Source organism: Aulonocara sp. 'chitande type north' Nkhata Bay, linkage group LG5, assembly GCF_057382095.1.
Source record: "Aulonocara sp. 'chitande type north' Nkhata Bay isolate Kocher_YH1m ecotype deep benthic linkage group LG5, A_spYH_male_GT1.1, whole genome shotgun sequence".
Classification (NCBI taxonomy): domain Eukaryota; kingdom Metazoa; phylum Chordata; class Actinopteri; order Cichliformes; family Cichlidae; genus Aulonocara; species Aulonocara sp. 'chitande type north' Nkhata Bay.
This window is the reverse complement of record NC_141348.1, coordinates 5,109,016-5,128,772: the sequence shown is the minus strand read 5'-3', so window position 1 is coordinate 5,128,772 and position 19,757 is coordinate 5,109,016. Positions and strand designations below refer to the sequence as shown.

Below are 19,757 nucleotides of genomic sequence, written 5' to 3'. Positions count from 1 at the left end.
CACACTCTGCTAATATCAGATCTGCACAAACACTCGGACGTTTGAAATCATTACTAACGGCGCGTTTTTATGGCCTGGCTTTTAGCACGCGTTGACACAAACATTTCGCTTTTAACAGCCTTAGTTGTTGTTTTTATTGACGTTCTATATTTTACTGCATCATTGTTGTGCATTTTATTATAGTGGCCTTTTACATTGACAAGCACGTTGTGCAGCATGGCCTGTTGTGCTGTATAAATACACTTGAGCTTGAATGTGTGAGTGGCAGCACGGGTCCATCTGTACTGGCAGCGCAGACGGCTTCTGCTGCGCTCCTGCAACACTCACAGGAGGCTAATAACACAGAGCCGGCAGACTACAACTGTAATAAGATTCTGGACCTTCTAGGGTCTACACTGGAAGTTCAAAGTGGTCTTCAGGGAATGGTATGACTCCTCCTGTGCATCTCCCCCGTTTCTGTCCCTGCCCTTTGTTTCCCCTGTCTCTGTGGTGACCTACTTTACAGAGACAGGATCCTCCTGGGAGCTCAGATTCTCCTGGACACACCTGAATCAGTCTGACAATCAGCTGTCTGCCATTTAAGCTGGTCCTGACGTTCAGTTAGTCACCGCTGAGTTGTCTCCCTCCTCCTCCTCAGTGTAAGAAGCCCTGACTGTGGCACTGATGAGACCCTTACACGGCTCCATCCACCGGCTCACTCTGCTGTCAGAGGCGGCTGAGGTTTTTTAACATCTGTCCCACAATAGGATTTTCTATGAGTCTGCTGTAGCCAGTGCCATCTTCTATGCTGTTGCATGCTGGGACAGCAGGTTAACAGCTGTGCATGAACTGATGCACAAGACCAGTAACGTAGTGGGGACGGAGCTGGACTCTCTTAGGGTGGTGTCTGAGAGGCGGATGTTGTCCAAGATAAAGACAATGCTGGACAACAGCTCTCACCCACTCCATGACGTGCTGGCCAGTCACAGGAGAACGCTCAGTGGGGGACTGAGATTACCCATGATGCACCACTGAACGAGACAGGAGATCATGCCTGCCGTGGACATGGCTGCACCACTCCTCCACTGAATGCACTGCAAACGCTGATCGTGACACCGCTACCTGCACATCCTCTGCAGAGGAAATAAAGTACAGTTTGATAAGAGGGGCACCTCAGTGCCAGCATACATACTTAGCACTGTAATATGCATGTGTAATATACGGGGATGTTTACTGTTCTTACTGAGACAGCAGGGTGGAGCTTCTGCAGCAGCACAGGCTGCTTGGAGGATCTTTTAATAGAACTTACAGGTGGCGTCAACACCTGAAATACAAACGTGGACACGAACAGACGACATCATGAAGCACCAGGAAGCCCTGAACTGAAGCACAGACCAGAGGAAGAGCAAAGATGTGCTAAAATGTGAGTAACCAAAGCAGGCAGAAGTACCTCCGCTTATATCCACCTGCTGACAAACACTACGACCTCTGAGCCAACTGGAGGCCACAAAAAAGCTTTTTGTTTGTGAAAGAATCATTTGAAAGACAGGATGTTTCTAACCTTAGACACACTGCAAAAATGGAACAAAGCAGTGCTATACAGTGCCTTCATATGCACACTGTTACAGGCTAGCGCTGGTCGTTGCACACTGCGCCTAGGCCTGGTTTGTCCAGACGAGCAGGGCACGTGATCAGTGATGTCCCGGCTCCATTTGGTGCATCGCTGCTTCTGTGCCTGATTCAGTGGTCTAAGGAAGTGAATCATGGGTCAGATCTTTGGTGAACCAGTCTGTGACATACTGGGAGTCATGGAAGCAGCGAGGATGTACTGCCTGCTCCTAAATCAAAAACAAATACACTAATGTGTTATTGCTTCAGCAGTGCATGAGCAACTCTAGCCCTGGAGTTTCATTATAACACGAGTTATAATGCACCTGCACATAAGCACAGGGAGGCAGGGCCTCACAGCACAGGCACACTCCCAACCTATTAAAAGAGTGTGTGCTTCATTATTCTAGGTTTTCTTCATTATGTTTACAAATGGCCAGAAGCAGAGAGCATGTTTATTGATCAAGCAGACACAAAGAGCAGCTGAGGTACAGAGAAGCTGCCAGTTCAGCTCTGAGCTGATGAAGGAGCTTGTTTCAAGCTTCACATGGTGCCAAACAGGACTGTGCTGAGGAATCAGCCTTTTCACATGACAGCTCGATTGGACCAGAGTGAGCATCTGACAGGTACCATGTTTCTCCAACAACCTCCGTTTGATCTGAAGTTAGAGTCCATCCAGGTCTACCTGACTCACCGATACATAAAGCTGAATATCATCTGCACAGGAATGAAACCGCACGCTACGCCTTCGAACGCTCAGCACTGTTCCAGCTCGACTCCACCACCCACCAGTGTGTGTGGACTTCATGTTCTCACTGTGTTTGTGTGGGTTATTACCAGGTACTCCGCCTTCCCTCCACAGTCAGGTGGAGTTAGGCTGTCTCTGTGTGTTAACCCTGCATCATATTTGCAATCAGTCCATGGGCCTCTCGCCCTGTGGTAGCTCAGAGGCTCCACCCTCCACGACCCCGATAAGAAGAAGAAGAAGAGGAAGAATGAATGGATGTCTCTGAGTGAGCTGATGCTGCCACAGGAGAAAGGAACTGGTCCCAGCAGTGCAGCTCAGCGTGTGACTCCCATCGTCAGGAATAAATGAAACTGCCACACTTAATTCATGCTGTAATCGCTCTAATAGGATGTTATGGTGGACAGCATGGAACGCTGCACTGAGGTGGAGCAGGACAAGCACAGAGATGAGTCCACTGTCAGAGAAGATCGTCTGTAACCTTCACTGAAGCCGTTTCTGTGCTGAGCTCTGAAACCTGACTGAAACTCTTCAATAAGCAGAGGATCTGTTAGCTGTTTACTCTCTCCACACTGAGAGGATGAAATCAGTTCATTCGATGTGTGTGCCAGTGTTGCACTAATACGAGCTCACCCCAGTGATACGAATGAAGGAGACAGAACATATTTCAGTCACGGCTTTTTCTCCTTTGGCATCAACACAAATTCAGCATCAACAACACAAACAGTAATCAGTGCGCTGTAATTACATCAGAGCCAAACATAAATAATGTTACTAGTGTTACATGGAGACATTTAAAGTACAGTGTAGTGTAATAGTACTGCAATGAGACAAACACAGTGTGTCCTGAAAAGCTCCTGGAGTCAGTGTGTAACCAGCCTGCAGTGATGCAAGGCTTCACAAACACAGCAGACTGTAGTGTGACTGTTTCAGGCAGCATGCGACAGCAGCTGCAGTGCTGAATCTCCAGAACAAATGTTGAGGGGCCCTGCTGGGAGCTGCCACCTGTGGATGTGAGCTGAGGGTCCTGACACGCTAAAGCTGGAGGGGGCTGCTACAGACCAGTGTTTCACTGGGGGGATTTCTCTACATCAGTGTGGGACATCAAGCTTTTCTTTAAGGGTGCGTGGCTGTGCTGGGGAACCCTAACTACATGATTAGGGTCCCGGGGCTCCGCCTTCCTGCATGGTGGTGGGGGGGGCAGGAACCTTGTGGAACGGAGTCTCCTTGTAAATGAACCAGCAGTTACCTGCCCACAGGATCAGGTTCAGAAAGCCAAAAATCTGCAGAAACACATGAAAACACAAGTGATGACATTAAAATGTAAAACATGAGAAAAAGAAGACAGAAAAACATTTCTGCCACATTTCAAAAGAGCCGTGAGCTAAACTGTTACCTTAAATCAAAGATGACTGAGCTGGCCTCAGTAACTACAGCTTCAACACACTCATTCACACAACATTTAAAGAGAACGTGTCGTTGTTTGGAGTTAACTTCTGCTGCAGCCTAGTCCTATGCAGAGGTTTTAAACATAACACATGAAATACTTCTTTACAAGTGAAAAAGTCCAAAGCAGCTTGTTTGAAGACGTTTCCATCAGCAAAGCCAGCTGAACCTTTATATTGATATAGTAAACTGGTGCAGGGGAACACAAGCGGTTTCAGTTTTACTGATAGTGAACAGACTGAAGCTGACTTTACATTTAAACCTGAACAGTAGAGCTGGGCGATAGAACGATAACGATATGTATCGCGATATAACTTTTACTCGATAGAGAAATTAAGCTATCGCGATAGACCTCGCCGCTCTTGTCCTCAAAAAAAAAAAAAAAAAAAAAAAGGTCAGCCAATCCAAATTCAGTAGCGCAGAGCCGAACCAATCACAGCCGCAGCGTCACGTCGCGTGACTTGTTACGTACAGCACAAGTGCCAAGCCACACGTGTGTTTGTTTGGGAAGCAGCCAGCGCATAATGGAGGAAATGAGTGTGCCGACTAGAAAAATCAACCGAGCGTGACCGAAGAGAAAACAGATGATGGTTCCAACGCCGGAGAGATTGTCGAACGGAAGAGCCATAGAAGCTCCGTAGTGTGAAGGTATTTCGGCTATTTCAAGTCTGACAAAAAACAGAGTAGCGTGCACTGTAAATGTGCCGAAAGCAAGTCTGGAAATACAATAAACTGGTGCATGCGTCACACTGTGCGCCACGTTATTGTTTCGGTGAAATGAATTTCTACAATACTGTTACTGTTAATTCTGCTCTCTGCAGTGTTTAAATGCTTACATATACACACAGTTACTGTCCCTCCACACATACGACTCGGTTCTGCTTCTATGCCCCAGCTTTGTTTACTTTTTCCCACCGAGGCTTCTAGACTTCTGATTGGCCAACATTTCTGCACGGTTAGGAATCTAGCGCCACCTGCTGCTTTGGCATGTTCATAGCAGCGTTTTCCTTCATTTCTGCCTTTATGTGTGGACGGGATTATTTTTTAAAACGAAAACGGAAAATCTCCGTTTTCAAAAATACCCGTGTACGTGTGGACGTAGCCTCAGTCTCTGACTGGAAGCGCTAATTCGTCATTCGGCTTTTGTCAGACTAAAGTAACTGTTAAAACTGTTTGAAAAGCTCAGCTATACAACAAGGAGAGATTGAGAATTTCCTTTTAGTTCTCAGTTTATTTGATATTGACAAAAGTTAGTCAGTTTTGTCTGTTCTTCTGTAAAACAAACTAAGATTTATTTTTAGAATTATTATTTTGTTTCTAAGTGGAATTGACAATTTAGTCTGTTTCATTTGTTCTATTTTGAAACTTAAACGCTTTAGCGGCTGCCTTTTGTGTAGTTTGCAATATTTGCCTTTATTTATCTGAAAAAGTCTCATGTTCCTTAAGTACATCTACCCTGTTGAACTTATTATGGGAAATAAATATTTAAATCAAAACAAGCTGCTGATTATTTCACATTTTACTTGTGAGCAACGGCACATTTAAATCTTACAAATATAGTTATTTGGCTGATATCGTGATAGATATCGTTATCGCCTGAAATGAAAAAAACATATCGTGATATGAAAAAATCTCATATCGCCCAGCTCTACTGAACAGCTGTGATCAGCTGACCCTGCTGCTGCTGCTCTGAGGTTTACTGATCTTACACAACTTCATTCAAACAAAGATGCAAACACGCTTCAGGAGTTCTCCTGGTTGGCTGAGCTAACAGCACAGCAGCTGATATGCAGCTGGATCATGAGCATCATGTCTCCATATTCTGTGCTACCCTTTATGTAACCCAACTATAGCAGCACAGCGTTACTGTGGTCAGCTTTATATCCCACAAAGTATTTCAATAACAGAAAGGCTGCTGGATGTTTCCCACTATGAAAGAAACAAGTCCATATAGAGATGTGACCTTTAGCAGGTGCATGGTTCCTGTTCTCAGCTATCACATTCACCTCGGCATCAAACGTCGCTTCGTTAGTTCAGTCACAAGCTGCCATGCTTTCCCACCCGCTGATGACATCAGCCTTTTACAGCTGGGGGCCAAACAAACAAACAAACAAACAAACAAACAAACATGAGGATTTTCCCGGTGTAGGACTGAGACACAACCTCTCTTCTTCCTGTTCTGTCCCATCTGTCTGAGCTTTTCCATCTCTGAGTGAACTTCACACAGTTTGTGCGTTTGCTGTTAATTGTTGAACATATTAAAGTTGATATGACCGGCCACGTAAAAACAAGTTGCTGCCTTTACACGCTCTCACCTTCTGCAGGGCTCGATGAAGCACCACAAACACCACTTATGAACCTTTGCATTCATTTGAAAAACAACAACCATGGACCCAGTTTGACCAGATTCCTCTCGCTGTACATGATTACACCACTGGGACTGCCTGTGTGTTACTGCTTAGGCTCACTGGGAAACTGGTGAACACTCCCTGTTCCACAACCTCTTACAGTTGATATCTACGGTGGCCCCTAGAGACAAAACACGTGCAAACTCCAAAACACAACGGAAGTGCTCCAGGACGCTAGGGGCAGTGTTGAGCTTTTGTTACCTAGTAACTACACAAGCCAGGAAGTACCAATGACCGGATTTGGGCTGTATCCCAATTCAGGGTTTGCAGCCTTAAAGGCCACATTTTAAGGTCGATTACATCACAGCAACATGACGAAGGGTGTCCCAATTCAAAGGCTGCTCGAAATGCGGCCCTCAAATGCATCCTTCATTTCCCTGAATTTTAAGGATGGGTCGGTGTAGACTTCATGGCCCAACATACAGTGGGGCAAAAAAGTATTTAGTCAGCCACCGATTGTGCAAGTTCCCCCACTTAAAATGATGACAGAGGTCAGTAATTTGCACCAGAGGTACACTTCAACTCTCCAGGAAAGCTCTCCAGCGAGTAGTGCGGTGCTCTGAACGGATAATTGGAGGTGAGCTTCCCTCCCTCCAAGACATCTACAGGAAGCGCTGCCTGAGGAAAGTGGGGAGGATCATCAAGGACTCCAGTCACCCCAGCCATAAACTGTTCAGACTGCTTCCATCAGGAAGGAGGTTCTGCAGCATCCGGTCCCGTACCAGCAGACTGAGAGACAGCTTCTTCCACCAGGCCATCAGACTGCTGAACACGTCATAGACACCTCAGCTTCACTACTGGAACTTCAACATTATGCACTCCACACTGTACAGTAATGCCACTGTTTTGCACATATTCAACTCTGTATATTTTATATATTTTATTTATTTTATATATTTTATTTATTGTTTACTCTATTTAATTTGTAAAATGTGTACACACACACGCACACACGTAGAAAAATATTTAGTATACACATCCAGAAATGCATACACTATTATATATTGTACATATATTTATTAGTTTCAGATGTAGCCATTCTTGTATTTTGCTTGTTTACATTATTGTATTTGCACAACTCTGTTGCTTGTGAAGCTCGCACACAAGAATTTCACTCACATGTGCTGTACCAATGTACCTGCACATGTGATGTGACAATAAAAGTGATTTGATTTGATTTCAACTGTGAGAGACAGAATGTGAAAAAAAAATCCATGAATCCACATGGTAGGATTTGTAAAGAATTTATTGGTAAATCAGGGTGGAAAATAAGTATTTGGTCAATAACAAAAATACAACTCAATACTTTGTAACATAACCTTTGTTGGCAATAACAGAGGTCAAACGTTTACTATAGGTCTTTACCAGGTTTGCACACACAGTAGCTGGTATTTTGGCCCATTCCTCCATGCAGATCTTCTCGAGAGCAGTGATGTTTTGGGGCTGTCGCCGAGCAACACGGACTTTCAACTCCCGCCACAGATTTTCTATGGGGTTGAGGTCTGGAGACTGGCTAGGCCACTCCAGGACTTTCAAATGCTTCTTACGGAGCCACTCCTTTGTTGCCCGGGCGGTGTGTTTTGGATCATTGTCATGTTGGAAGACCCAGCCTCGTTTCATCTTCAAAGTTCTCACTGATGGAAGGAGGTTTTGGCTCAAAATCTCACGATACATGGCCCCATTCATTCTGTCCTTAACACGGATCAGTCGTCCTGTCCCCTTGGCAGAAAACAGCCCCATAGCATGATGTTTCCACCCCCATGCTTCACAGTAGGTATGGTGTTCTTGGGATGCAACTCAGTATTCTTCTTCCTCCAAACACGACGAGTTGAGTTTATACCAAAAAGTTCTACTTTGGTTTCATCTGACCACATGACATTCTCCCAATCCTCTGCTGTATCATCCATGTGCTCTCTGGCAAACTTCAGACGGGCCTGGACATGCACTGGCTTCAGCAGCGGAACACGTCTGGCACTGCGGGATTTGATTCCCTGCCGTTGTAGTGTGTTACTGATGGTGACCTTTGTTACTTTGGTCCCAGCTCTCTGCAGGTCATTCACCAGGTCCCCCCGTGTGGTTCTGGGATCTTTGCTCACCGTTCTCATGATCATTTTGACCCCACGGGATGAGATCTTGCGTGGAGCCCCAGATGGAGGGAGATTATCAGTGGTCTTGTATGTCTTCCATTTTCTGATGATTGCTCCCACAGTTGATTTTTTCACACCAAGCTGCTTGCCTATTGTAGATTCACTCTTCCCAGTCTGGTGCAGGTCTACAATACTTTTCCTGGTGTCCTTCGAAAGCTCTTTGGTCTTGGCCATGGCGGAGTTTGGAGTCTGACTGTTTGAGGCTGTGGACAGGTGTCTTTTATACAGATGATGAGTTCAAACAGGTGCCATTCATACAGGTAACGAGTGGGGGACAGAAAAGCTTCTTACAGAAGACGTTACAGGTCTGTGAGAGCCAGAGATTTTCCTTGTTTGAGGTGACCAAATACTTATTTTCCACCCTAATTTACGAATAAATTCTTTACAAATCCTACCATGTGGATTCATGGATTTTTTTTTCACATTCTGTGTCTCACAGTTGAAGTGTACCTCTGGTGCAAATTACTGACCTCTGTCATCATTTTAAGTGGGGGAACTTGCACAATCGGTGGCTGACTAAATACTTTTTTGCCCCACTGTATCCCAGACTTCATAGTGCGGCGGTGGGTGTGGATAATTTTGCGGGAAAAAAACCCACAAAAAAAAAAAAACAGTAGAAGCGGAGCGGCCGAAGAGTGAACTTTCAGAAGTAAGTACTGAATATGACGTCACTTATTTATGTGCAAATGTTTAATAATGAAGAACATTAAAACATGACTGTTGGCCACATGTCGGCAAAGTTATGTGACATTAGTGATGTTTGTACTTTCAGCGTTAACTTGGTTTTAAAGCCTTTTAAATATACGCCGTTCAATAGTCGACCTTAATCTGACAGAGACTCTGATGATTTCATGGATAATTAAAGTCAGTCATATATCCACAAACACAACAGGCTGAAAGTCAGTGATGCTGCTCGGTTTGCAGTCCTGAACATCACGGCACAAGCAGGATTCACTGCACTGTTAATGTGAGCTATGTTATATTGCTGCCTCTGTTCGGTGGTGTCGAGCCAAACGGACTTTAACGTGTGTTTGAACGAGCTGACGGTTCACTCGTTAAGCTGAAAGAAAGATGCTTTAATCACAGCAGTCACACATGTGTCCACTGCACCATCTGGAACTCTTCTTGTTTACACTCGTAATAACACAAACACTAAATCCTGCTTCTCTGTGCTGTTGTGTAGCAGTGTGTACACCTGAGACTGTCACCTGTCTGTCTGTCCTGCACTCTCTCTCTGTTTCTTTCTCTCTGATTGTGGAATAAAAGTATGAACATGTGTTTATAAGTTACACTTGTGTCTGAATCCTGCAGCTTATCACACATTTGATTTCCATGTGTGACGACTGCAAGTGTCCAGAGTGAGGACAGACTGAGGGAGCCACTGCTGCACATCATCTGTGAGGCTTTGCACCCCTGATGATCCACCAGGACAAACTCAGCAGTGTGTGAGGAAGAGGAGGAGGAAGAGCCAGCAGCAGCTGACAGATGGAGAGAATAGACAGACTGTTCCCTGTTTGTGAAGGACTGCTAGGAAAGTTTAACATAACTGTCTGTGCTGAATCAGTCTTATTAGGTAATGTTCAAATAATGTGATCATCCCAGTGTTTCCAGTGTGGGAGAAAGTACTCAGAGTACTCAGGGCCTTCAAGTTACACACTATGAAAGGCAGCAACAAGTTTAATGTTCAGAAACCTAAAGTCTGTATCAGCAGCAGAATGGAGCTAAAATAAATGTTGGTTTCAGTTCTATGAAGCTTTGAGTATTTTGGATCAGTAGCTGCTGTGTTTGTTGCATCATATTGCTGTAACTGTTTATATGCTTTATATATTCTGAGCTAAGTTGATCTATAGTGTTACATCATATTCTATAAGGATGTTATGTGTTTGTAGACTTTCTGCCCAGTTTGACCCATTTAGCAGACGTCAGCCTGTTTAAGGCTCTGATATCTATTCTGTGTGACTTACAGCAGTTATGACATGGTCTGATTTTCTCACCCAATAAAGGAATATTTCATATATCAGTCGACTCTTCATTCTATCAGAAACAGTTATCACAGCTCCTACATTTGCTTTTTACACATGTATGTAAGCATTGAGCCAAATTTAGTACCAACATATTAAAAGAACAATATTTGTCTCTTATATATAACACATCTGTATACACACTGTCACAGATACTTGAGTGAAGATTTAAGGTGACAGGAAATATAAATAACTGCAACTTGAATCTTTACTGAAGCTCAGTGTTTGACACAGAGTTCATGTTCACTGCTGTAATAGCTAACAATGTTAATAACTATAATATTGTCCATATTATATTTACATTACCACAGTGAGATGACTTTAGTCTCATGAACAACATCAGCTAATCTTAAATGAGTGTTCAGCACAGAAATGAAGCCCAACACTCATGTTCACAGTCCTGTGGTCTCAGCCTCAGATAACTAATCACACAGAGCTCGTGTAGAAACAAACAAATGAACAAAATCTGTTCTCCTTCATTAATGTCAACCACAGTTGTATGACACGTTTCCAGCGGTTAGTATCACGGTTGCTAGACCGTCCCACACAGCCCATGTGTTTGCAACCAACTTGCCGTTTATTTTGCAAATCGAGCTCAACACTGCCCCTAGCGTCCTGGAGCACTTCCGTTGTGTTTTGGAGTTTGTACATGCTTTGTCTCTAGGGGCCACCGTAGATATCAAACTGAACGAGGTAGTGAGGACCGTGTGCACAGCTGTTCATTCAGTCACTATGAAAGAAAGTCAGAGGTCCCTGGAGATCCTGAGAACCTGCATCAGTCCCTCACGACAGGTTAATGAACTCTCAGGTGAGCTCAAAGGAGCACTGAGCCGTAAACTGGGCAATGAGGATGTCATTATTAACAGCAGCAGCAGCATGCTGTGGTCTTCTTTAAACAGCTGGAGGACCCCTGGTGTCAGACAGAATGAGCTCTGAGCCTCAGGCTCTTCCAAGGCTGGATACACAGAGACAGCACAGCACTGGGATCCATTCAGGTGTCTGGATATCAGCCTGAAACACCATCCCACCATGGGACAGTCTGTTTCTCCTGCCACAGGTTTAAGCAGGTACTCAAGGGTACAAACAGCTGTGTAACCTCATCTATCCAGTAACTCTGTCATCTTAAAAACATCCTGGATGGCTTGGGCCACGACTCTGTAGTGCTCAGCTTGTGTTTAATGTGGAGCCACAGTGTGTGTCCAGACACACTGACACAGTGGATGCAGCACGAGTTTCTCTAGTGTCCAAAACAGCAGCACCTTTTACTGGAAGTGCCGTAAGAGGCTGTAGCTGGTGGTCTGTTCCAGAAGCTTCAACGTGAAGACCAGCTGCCTTTTTTTTAAACAGAAAAATCTACAGTAAATGGTAAATGGCCTGTATTTGTACAGCACTTTACTCGTCCCTAAGGACCCCAAAGCACTTTAATCAACCTGTCATCCACCCATCCACACACACATTCACACACTGGTGATGGCAGCTACATTGTAGCCACCCTGGGGCGCACTGACAGAGGCGAGGCTGCCGGACACTGGCGCCACCGGGCCCTCTGACCACCACCAGTAGGCAACGGGTGAAGCGTCTCGCCCAAGGACACAACGACCGAGACTGTCCGAGCCGGGGCTCGAACCGGCAACCTTCCGATTACAAGACAAACTCCCAAGTCTTGAGCCATGATCGTAAAGTTAAAGGATCTGTTATGCAGCACGTTTCTACTCTAGCTGAACACCCATTCATCCGTTCACACCAGCACATGTTTCTCACATTAACACTGCAGCCACGAGGAAGCATCGCGGAGCAACAGGTTAGGCTCGCAGGCTGGAGGAGCCGAGGACAACTCGCTCTATCCGGGGCTACAGTCGCCCCAACATGACATGGATGCAGGTGAACTGACCGGCAGCCTGCTGAAGAACAAAGACTGACTGGCTGCTGCAGTGATGAGGCGAGTCTGAGGGTCACACACTGACAGAAACACAAGACCTAACAAAGTTCACGGCTGTGGAACGCCACTGACGGCATGTTGTGTCTCCTTCACTGATTTCTCAGTGCAGTAAATGGAAACTGCTTCTTACATGTGCGGCGTCATGTTTGTGTAACAAATCTGTGTGACAAACAAAGGACGGATGAAGGGGGCAATCCTTTTTCTGTGCGAAAGCCTGACACGAAGCAGAGGACCGGCTTGTAGCACCTGCTTTCCATTTGATTTAGTTTTCATGGGATTGTAACTTATTTTTCAATTCAAGGACATTTCTTCCTTAAAATATTTGATGTCATGTAAACACAACTTTCTTTAAAAGCAAACAAGCAAATACTGCGTGCAGCTACATTAACATGTGTAAGAAGGAAACCAGTGAGCGCTTCCTTTGTGCTGTTGTTGTCTGGACGTTTTGATCTCATTACTCGACACAGTGATGCTTGGAGCTGTTGACTGTTCAGTGACAGATGAAGCCCTGAAGTATGTCAGCCTTGTATCGACCGCTCAAAGCTGGAGAACAACTTTCCCACTGTTCTGTTGTAAATGTGTCAGTTTAGCGTCTCGCTGCTCTCTGAAAGAGCTTCCATGGTCTCACGCCTTTTCTTTATTTTTTGCAAACCCTCGGCCTGCTCAGTGGGCTTCGTGATGTCGTCACCTGACATGGTTTCACCTCACAGGTGAGCCTGTCAGGGCTCATTTGTTGCCTTCGTAATGGAGTTGGGACCATCAGTTGTGTTGTGCAGCAGTCAGGTTGGTGCACAGCTGACAGCTCTGTTTGACAGCTGTTAGAGTTCATATTATGGCAACAACCAATCAGCTGAGTAAAGAGAAACAGCAGCATTACTGTAAGAACTGAAGGTCAGTCAGGCTGTAAAACTGCTAAAACTTGGAATGTGTCCCCGAGTGCAGTCGCAGAAACCATGAAGCACCACGATGAGACTGTCCCACACGAGGACGCCCCAGGACAGGAAGACCCAGAGTCCCTCTGCTGCTGAGGACAGCCAAGTTAGCAGCAGCTCAGATCAGAGCCCAGATGGATGCCTCACAGAGCTCCAGCAGCAGACACATCTCTGCATGTTCAGAGCAGACTGTGAATCAGGCCTTTACGGTCAGACAGCTGCTGAGAGACCACGACTGAGGACAAGCAAAGAGCAGAGATTTGTTTGGGCCAAGAAACACAAGCAGTGGACATTAGACCATCTGTGCTTTGGTCTGATGAGTCCACAGCTGAGATCTTTGGTTCCACGCGCCGTGTCTTTGTGCAGAAAAGGTGCACGATGGTCTCTACATGCATGGTTCCCACTAGGGCTGTTCGATATAACGATATAAACATCCATCGTTTCATTTACGCTATCGTTTGTTTGGTGCTGTTGCAAAATAAACTGTTTCCAGCTGTTTTCATGTTCTGATGGTCACTGTAGCGGCTTTATTAAAGGTCTCTCTGTCTTAGATTTAATACAACCACACTACGGACGACAAGCGCCTGTTTTTATGTGTTGTTGTTAGCAACAACGACAGTAACAGCATCACGTGTCCGCTTGTTTATGTTCCACATAAACCTTTCAGAATAAAGTTTAAGATCCTGTTGAGACTTTTCAAAATAAACTGAATCACATAAAAGATGCAGATTATTTATGGATGAGAAGTAAAAAAGACGCCAGGTGCTAAAAATAAAGCTCAGACTCAAACGTTAGAGCAGGCTTCTCCGCGCAGCACGCCGTGTAATAAATACTCACAAAGAAAACGGCGCCGTTACAACTTCTGTCTAAACGTGTCGTTTCATGCATCGTTAAAACACTCGACTCAGCTACACGACGCACAGCTGGAAACACTTCACGCAGGTCGAGCTGCCCGAGATTCACAGACTTTACAGAAAATGTTACATGTTTGTGATTTATATCGTTACCGGACGATGGATGTCTGATATCAGGATATGAGACTTTGGTCATATCGCACAGCCCTGGTTCCCACTGTGGAGCATGGAGGACCAGGTGTGAGGTGTGGGGGTGTTGCTGGGGACACTGTTGGGGATTTATTCCAAGCTGAAGGCAGACTGACCCAGCATGGCTACCACAGCATCCTGCAGCCACATGCCAGGACAGCACAATGACCCCAAACACACATGCAGGCTGTGTGAGGGCTGTTTGACCAAGAAGGAGAGTGATGGAGGCCTGGCCTCCACCCACTGAGATGGTTTGGGATGAGATGGATCCAACAGGTGCTCAGCATCTCTGAACTCCTTCCAGACTGTTGGAAACCACTTCAGGTGACGACCTCATGAAGCTCATGGAGAGAGAGCCAAGAGTGTGCAAAGCAGGAATGAAAGCAGAGGGCGGCTGTTAGGAAAAATCTAATCTGACCACATGCAATTTTTTCCCGGTTTCAGTACAAGTCTATGAGAGACCAGTCAAAAAGCTTGGTTTTTGGCTGCAGACCTGTGCTATCAGTACAATTCTAACATAAAGACAAGATTATAGACGTTAGGTATGCTGAGAATAAAGCTAGCTTTGGTGGCAGCCTTCTTCACAAGGATCGCAGCTCTGCGTGTCTCTAACACAAGCCTGCTTTATATTTCTGTCATCCACATGCATCAGTCAGTCAGATCTCCCTGACAATGAGCATCTAGTTGGTGAAGGCAGAGTCCGTGTGAAGCACAACACATCCCAACAGGTCATTTTACACGGTGGGCCACACACAGCACACTTTCTGTCAGTGTGAAGATGAAACTGTAAGCAAAACGCTCCTTTCTGTAGTGCAAAGGAAACGTTTCAGTGTTTCATGACTTTGTGGAGTATGAATAAGAGACGGCTTCATCAGTAAACAAGCTGTAGAACACATGAACACAGCTAAAGGTGCAAAGTTTCTGCTTGTTTGTGGTTCAGAAATACAACAGCACGTTCAGACACTGAGCCATGGCTCTGTGCTACATGCACATACATGCTGATTGGCTGCACAGTGTGCCCATCAAAACAAAGTCCCGCCCCTGCCTGCATGGATTCTCAGCAGGGCTAGAGTGGGCTCCCACATGCTGACGGGCCATTACTAACTGACATAGGGAGTTATACCTTTGTACAAGTTTGACAGGCCTGCTAGAGGTCAGTGCAATGAGCTGGTGACAGCGGTGCTTCCAACACTTCACGATATAACTGCCAAGAATATTTGCTTGTCTGCTTTCACATGCATGTGCATCTTTAATCCACAGGTTGACTATGGTATCGGCCCACCATCTGCAGCTCTTCTGGGAAGGCTGTGCACGAGGTTTACCAACATGTTCATGGGAAATTTGGACAATTCTTCCAGAAGTGCACTCGTGAGGTCAGACAGTGATGTCGGCTCAAACTCATCCCAAAGGTCATCAGCACTGAGGTCAGGCTCTCTCACATTAAGCTCGCTCAGCTTTAGACACCTTGCTTTGTGCACTAGTGTGCAGTCAGGTTGGAACAGGATGATAACCCAACGTTTTCCCACAGTGTTGGGAACATGGAATTCTCCAAAGTGTCTGGGTATGCTGAAGCATTATTCTTCACACGTCTACCAAACACTTGCCACCAAACCCAGGCTCATCCATTGGACTGCCGGATGGACAAATGTGACTTGTAGCTCCAGAGAACACGTCTCCACTGCTCTAAAGTCTGGTGGTGACATGCTTTACACCACTGCATCCAACACTTTGCATTGCATTTGGTTATGTAAGACTAGGGTGCAGCTGCTCAGCCATGACTGCCAAACCCATTCCATTAAGCTCTCTATACACTGATCTCGAGCTAGTCTGCAGGCCACATGAAGCTCGGTGGCATCTGCTGACCCTGCACTGTGATTTTACCTGACCTACCGCTTTGTGGCTAAGCTGATTGGGAACCAATCGCGTCCACTTTATTATAATACCACTAACAGCTGACGGTAGCAGGGAATATTCACAGCTGGATTTGTTGCACAGGTGGCATCGTATCATACACTCCTGAGAGCGAGCCGTCTCTTCACCTGTTTGAAGACTGCATGCTGCAAGAATCAGGCCACGTTTTAATACAACGTGGTTGAAGGTGCAACACCTTCATCCAATGATCTGGAAAGAGATGGTTGAATACTTTTGGCATGTACAAAGATGCTGGGGCAACCACACAGTACACCTACAGGAACTCTGTGGCCATGGTAAAAGTTCCAGGACTACATTTATTTACATTTTGAGGATATTTCTACCAGCTGTGTTTGTGCAAAGCTAACTAAACATTGTGCCATATTAATATAATCAAATGACTTTATTTCAGTCTAAATTTGATTTTAATTAATGTACTCAATGTGAACCAGTTACAGTACGAACCCATTCGACCCACCCTCACTATACGCCGGCTCTGTGCGGCGTCCTGCCCCACCACCTGATCTAACTCATCAGCAGCTGGTCATCAGCTGACAGCTCAGCCCCTCTCTGCACTCCAGTGTCCAGAACGTATAAATCTGGGGTGTCCTGGAGCCGTGTGCACTTAGGGACCGCCTTACGGTCAAACATGGTGTTTGTTATGGACAAACTGCGCTTTGCACACTAGTCCAGTAACAGAACACCGCCCTGGTTCAGGTCAGGCTGGCCGTTCCTCCCAGTCTCACCCTAAAGGTCTAACTGTCGTTGCCCACATGAGTGTTGAAGTCTACCAGTAGGACGACAGAGTCCCCGGGTGGAGCAGCTTCAAGCACCCCACCCTGGGACTCTAAGAAAGCTGGGTCCTCTGAGCTGTCGTCCGACGCATTTTTGTTATCATCGAATTAGACATTTTATGTGGGGGTGCATCCCTGATCTTAACGCTGAACCTAAAAATCATAGTTTCCATTTCTATTCTATTTTTTGAAGCAACCAAAATCTAAACATCTGATCTCCCAGTTTGTCAAAGACTGTGCTGGTTAATGCAGCCCCTCCCACAGGGGCCTGAGCCAGTGCTGAGCCTCTCCAGGTATGGGCTCATTCAGTTTAAGGCTCTGCATAGACTCCATTACTCGAAGACAAAACTCAATGAAACCTTTGGTAAAGTCTCTCCCCTATGTGATAAATGTGCATTTTTGAGTGGTTTTTCAAACAGTTTGCTAGGAACATCCAGCTAAACTAACCTGGCCTGTTTGCACAGCCCGCGTGCACGTCTGGTTTCATTCCCTTATCTTTGTGTAACACCTGCCTACCCAGAGTTTCTTGCTTCATTGTGTTTTCTGTTGGTTCATTCTTCCTGTGTATAAACGTTACATGAATTATAAGAAGCATCAGTGACTGGACCTGGTCCACTAGGCTGTAACAAACCATCTAAAGGTCTGAATGGCCTCCTACTCAGAGCGCCTTACAAAATTCAAACCGGAAAAACTGTGAGAGTTTGTTGTTCCACAGATCTATGGTACTGTAAGAGTCACAATCTGAAGCTCGTCTTTGTTCAGTACCATTTTTTTCTAAAACTAACATCGTGTTCAATAACACAAACAAGCACCTGCATATTTGTAGAAAAATACGAGCTATGTTGAGTTACATTTGTGACTGTTGAGAACGAGTTCATGACCTGTGGACAGGACTTACAGTTATTCAGTACACGATGCATCCTACTGCACCAGCAACGAGTTATTTAACAAACAGCTTGTTGCACATGTTTCGACATCAGCATCAGTTGAGCAAAGCCTCACGTACAAAAACAGACTTATTTTTGCTTCATATTCTTACAAGAACATGCTTTTTACATGTTTGCCGTAAACGTAGCCCTATCACTGATATCATCGATGTAAGCCTTTGTAAGCAACACTTACCACAGAGGCGTTGAGCCTGCCCATGGAAGGAAACTCTCCTGCTTTACAGCTGGTACACAACTGCACCAGGCGGTTGGGGTCAGTGGCATATTTAACGTCGGTCAGGCCTTTGCCCCAGGCCGAGGAGGACACGAGCCAGAGGAAGGCAAAGGCAGCGGTCAGCAGCAGGTCCTATCAAACACAAATGCTCACCAATGTATGCATGTATAGTTTTCAATGACACACTGATGTGGAGTTACATTTGCAGATTATAGGATGTGAACATTTTTACTTAAGCAGCATAGAGGAGGACAAAGCTTTCTCCGATGCTTACACCCATCAGCCATTAAACCCACTCCAAGATGAAGCCAGTAACACTGGTCGTCTTGTTACCATGCAGCAAACCTTCCGTCTGTAGCACCCACATGCTCACTGCTCTACAAAACGTGTACTCACTATGACGGGACCACGGCTGGTCTGCAGGTAGACGCTCCGGTAGCCCAGGTAGACTATGAGTGTGGCGGTGCAATAAAGGAAGGCAAACACACCAACACACACAAAGAACTGTGCTGAAGAGGAGAAGTCGCCCTGCAGATAGGTCTCAGTGCACGAGCCGTTACATGATGGTGGTAGACAATACGGTTTCATTGCCAACCTGAGGAAATTAGAGAGAAAGAAGGCACATTCACCCGCTGCTCCCAACACATCTGGTTTTATTATTTGACTTCAGAGAACACAGCTGCTCACCTGAGTTACTCTTCTATCCAAGGAATGCAAGAGGAAAGAAAGGATTCATCAAAAGAGACTCCGAGTAAGCCTTCAGCTCCACTCCATTACACAGTTTACAGGGACTGGAGTATGGAAACTGACAGCTTTCTTACAAGAAATTTGTCATCTGTGCAACATCTGTAAGTGTGGCCCCCTTGTTCTTTTTAAATGAGGAAACAAATGGAAACTCTCCTGATGTGATATGCTACATTGTGCCAATAGTCCTCCACTGTGTCTGCTTGGGATGAACAGGCTAAGAAATGAAAGCTCTTTATTGAAATGAATAATTAAACAGCATAGAGAATGCAGCATGTTTAGGTGGAAGCTAGTGAGCCAACTTCCTGCTAACTTCTAACTCTGTTAAATGTAATAAATCCTGTTTCCATGGATGTTAAACTTCATAGTTACACCTGGTAAAGCAGCAGCGCTGATCATTTTATTACAGATGGAAGAATTTAGACAGTTTTTTTTTAATAAATTTTATTTTCAGTCACAGCAGCATGTTAACAACAAAACATTGAACATACAGTAGTTTGCTGTTCAGTATTTACAATACCCCAAAAGATAACAGAAATAGAGAAGGAAAAAACAAACAAACAAACCAAAGAAACCCCTACAAAACAACGAAAAACAAACAACAACAAACAAATAGAAAAATAAAATGTATAAGGGACATTCAGTGTACAGTTAACTATGATAGTGATATAGAGATATGGCATCCGGTCATGATAAGGTGGTCATTTTAAATGTTTCCATGTACATCAGGAATGGCTGCCACGCCTTAAGAAATTTGGTGGTTGAACCTGCCAGTGTATATCTCATCTTTTCTAAATGTAAAAACCTCATGAGCTCCGCAAGCCACTGTTCATGTGTGGGAGGAGCTTCCTGCTTCCATCTTAAAAGTATAAGGCGCCT

General features: G+C 45.1%; 1 protein-coding gene across 4 annotated transcripts in view; it reads right to left on the bottom strand.

Moving 5' to 3' along the window:
• Positions 1-3,054: 3,054 nt before the first annotated feature.
• Positions 3,055-19,757, bottom strand: part of sypl2a (synaptophysin-like 2a) — a 38,063-nt gene continuing 21,360 nt past the window's right edge. For all 4 annotated transcript variants that reach the window (XM_086291059.1, XM_086291057.1, XM_086291058.1 and 1 more), the window contains 3 exons: positions 18,531-18,729; positions 18,096-18,266; positions 3,055-3,615 (listed from right to left, as the gene is read on the bottom strand). In XM_086291059.1, the coding sequence (XP_086147185.1) occupies positions 3,490-3,615; positions 18,096-18,266; positions 18,531-18,729 (496 nt within the window). In that variant the 3' untranslated portion in view covers positions 3,055-3,489. The remainder of the gene's footprint in view (positions 3,616-18,095; positions 18,267-18,530; positions 18,730-19,757) is intronic.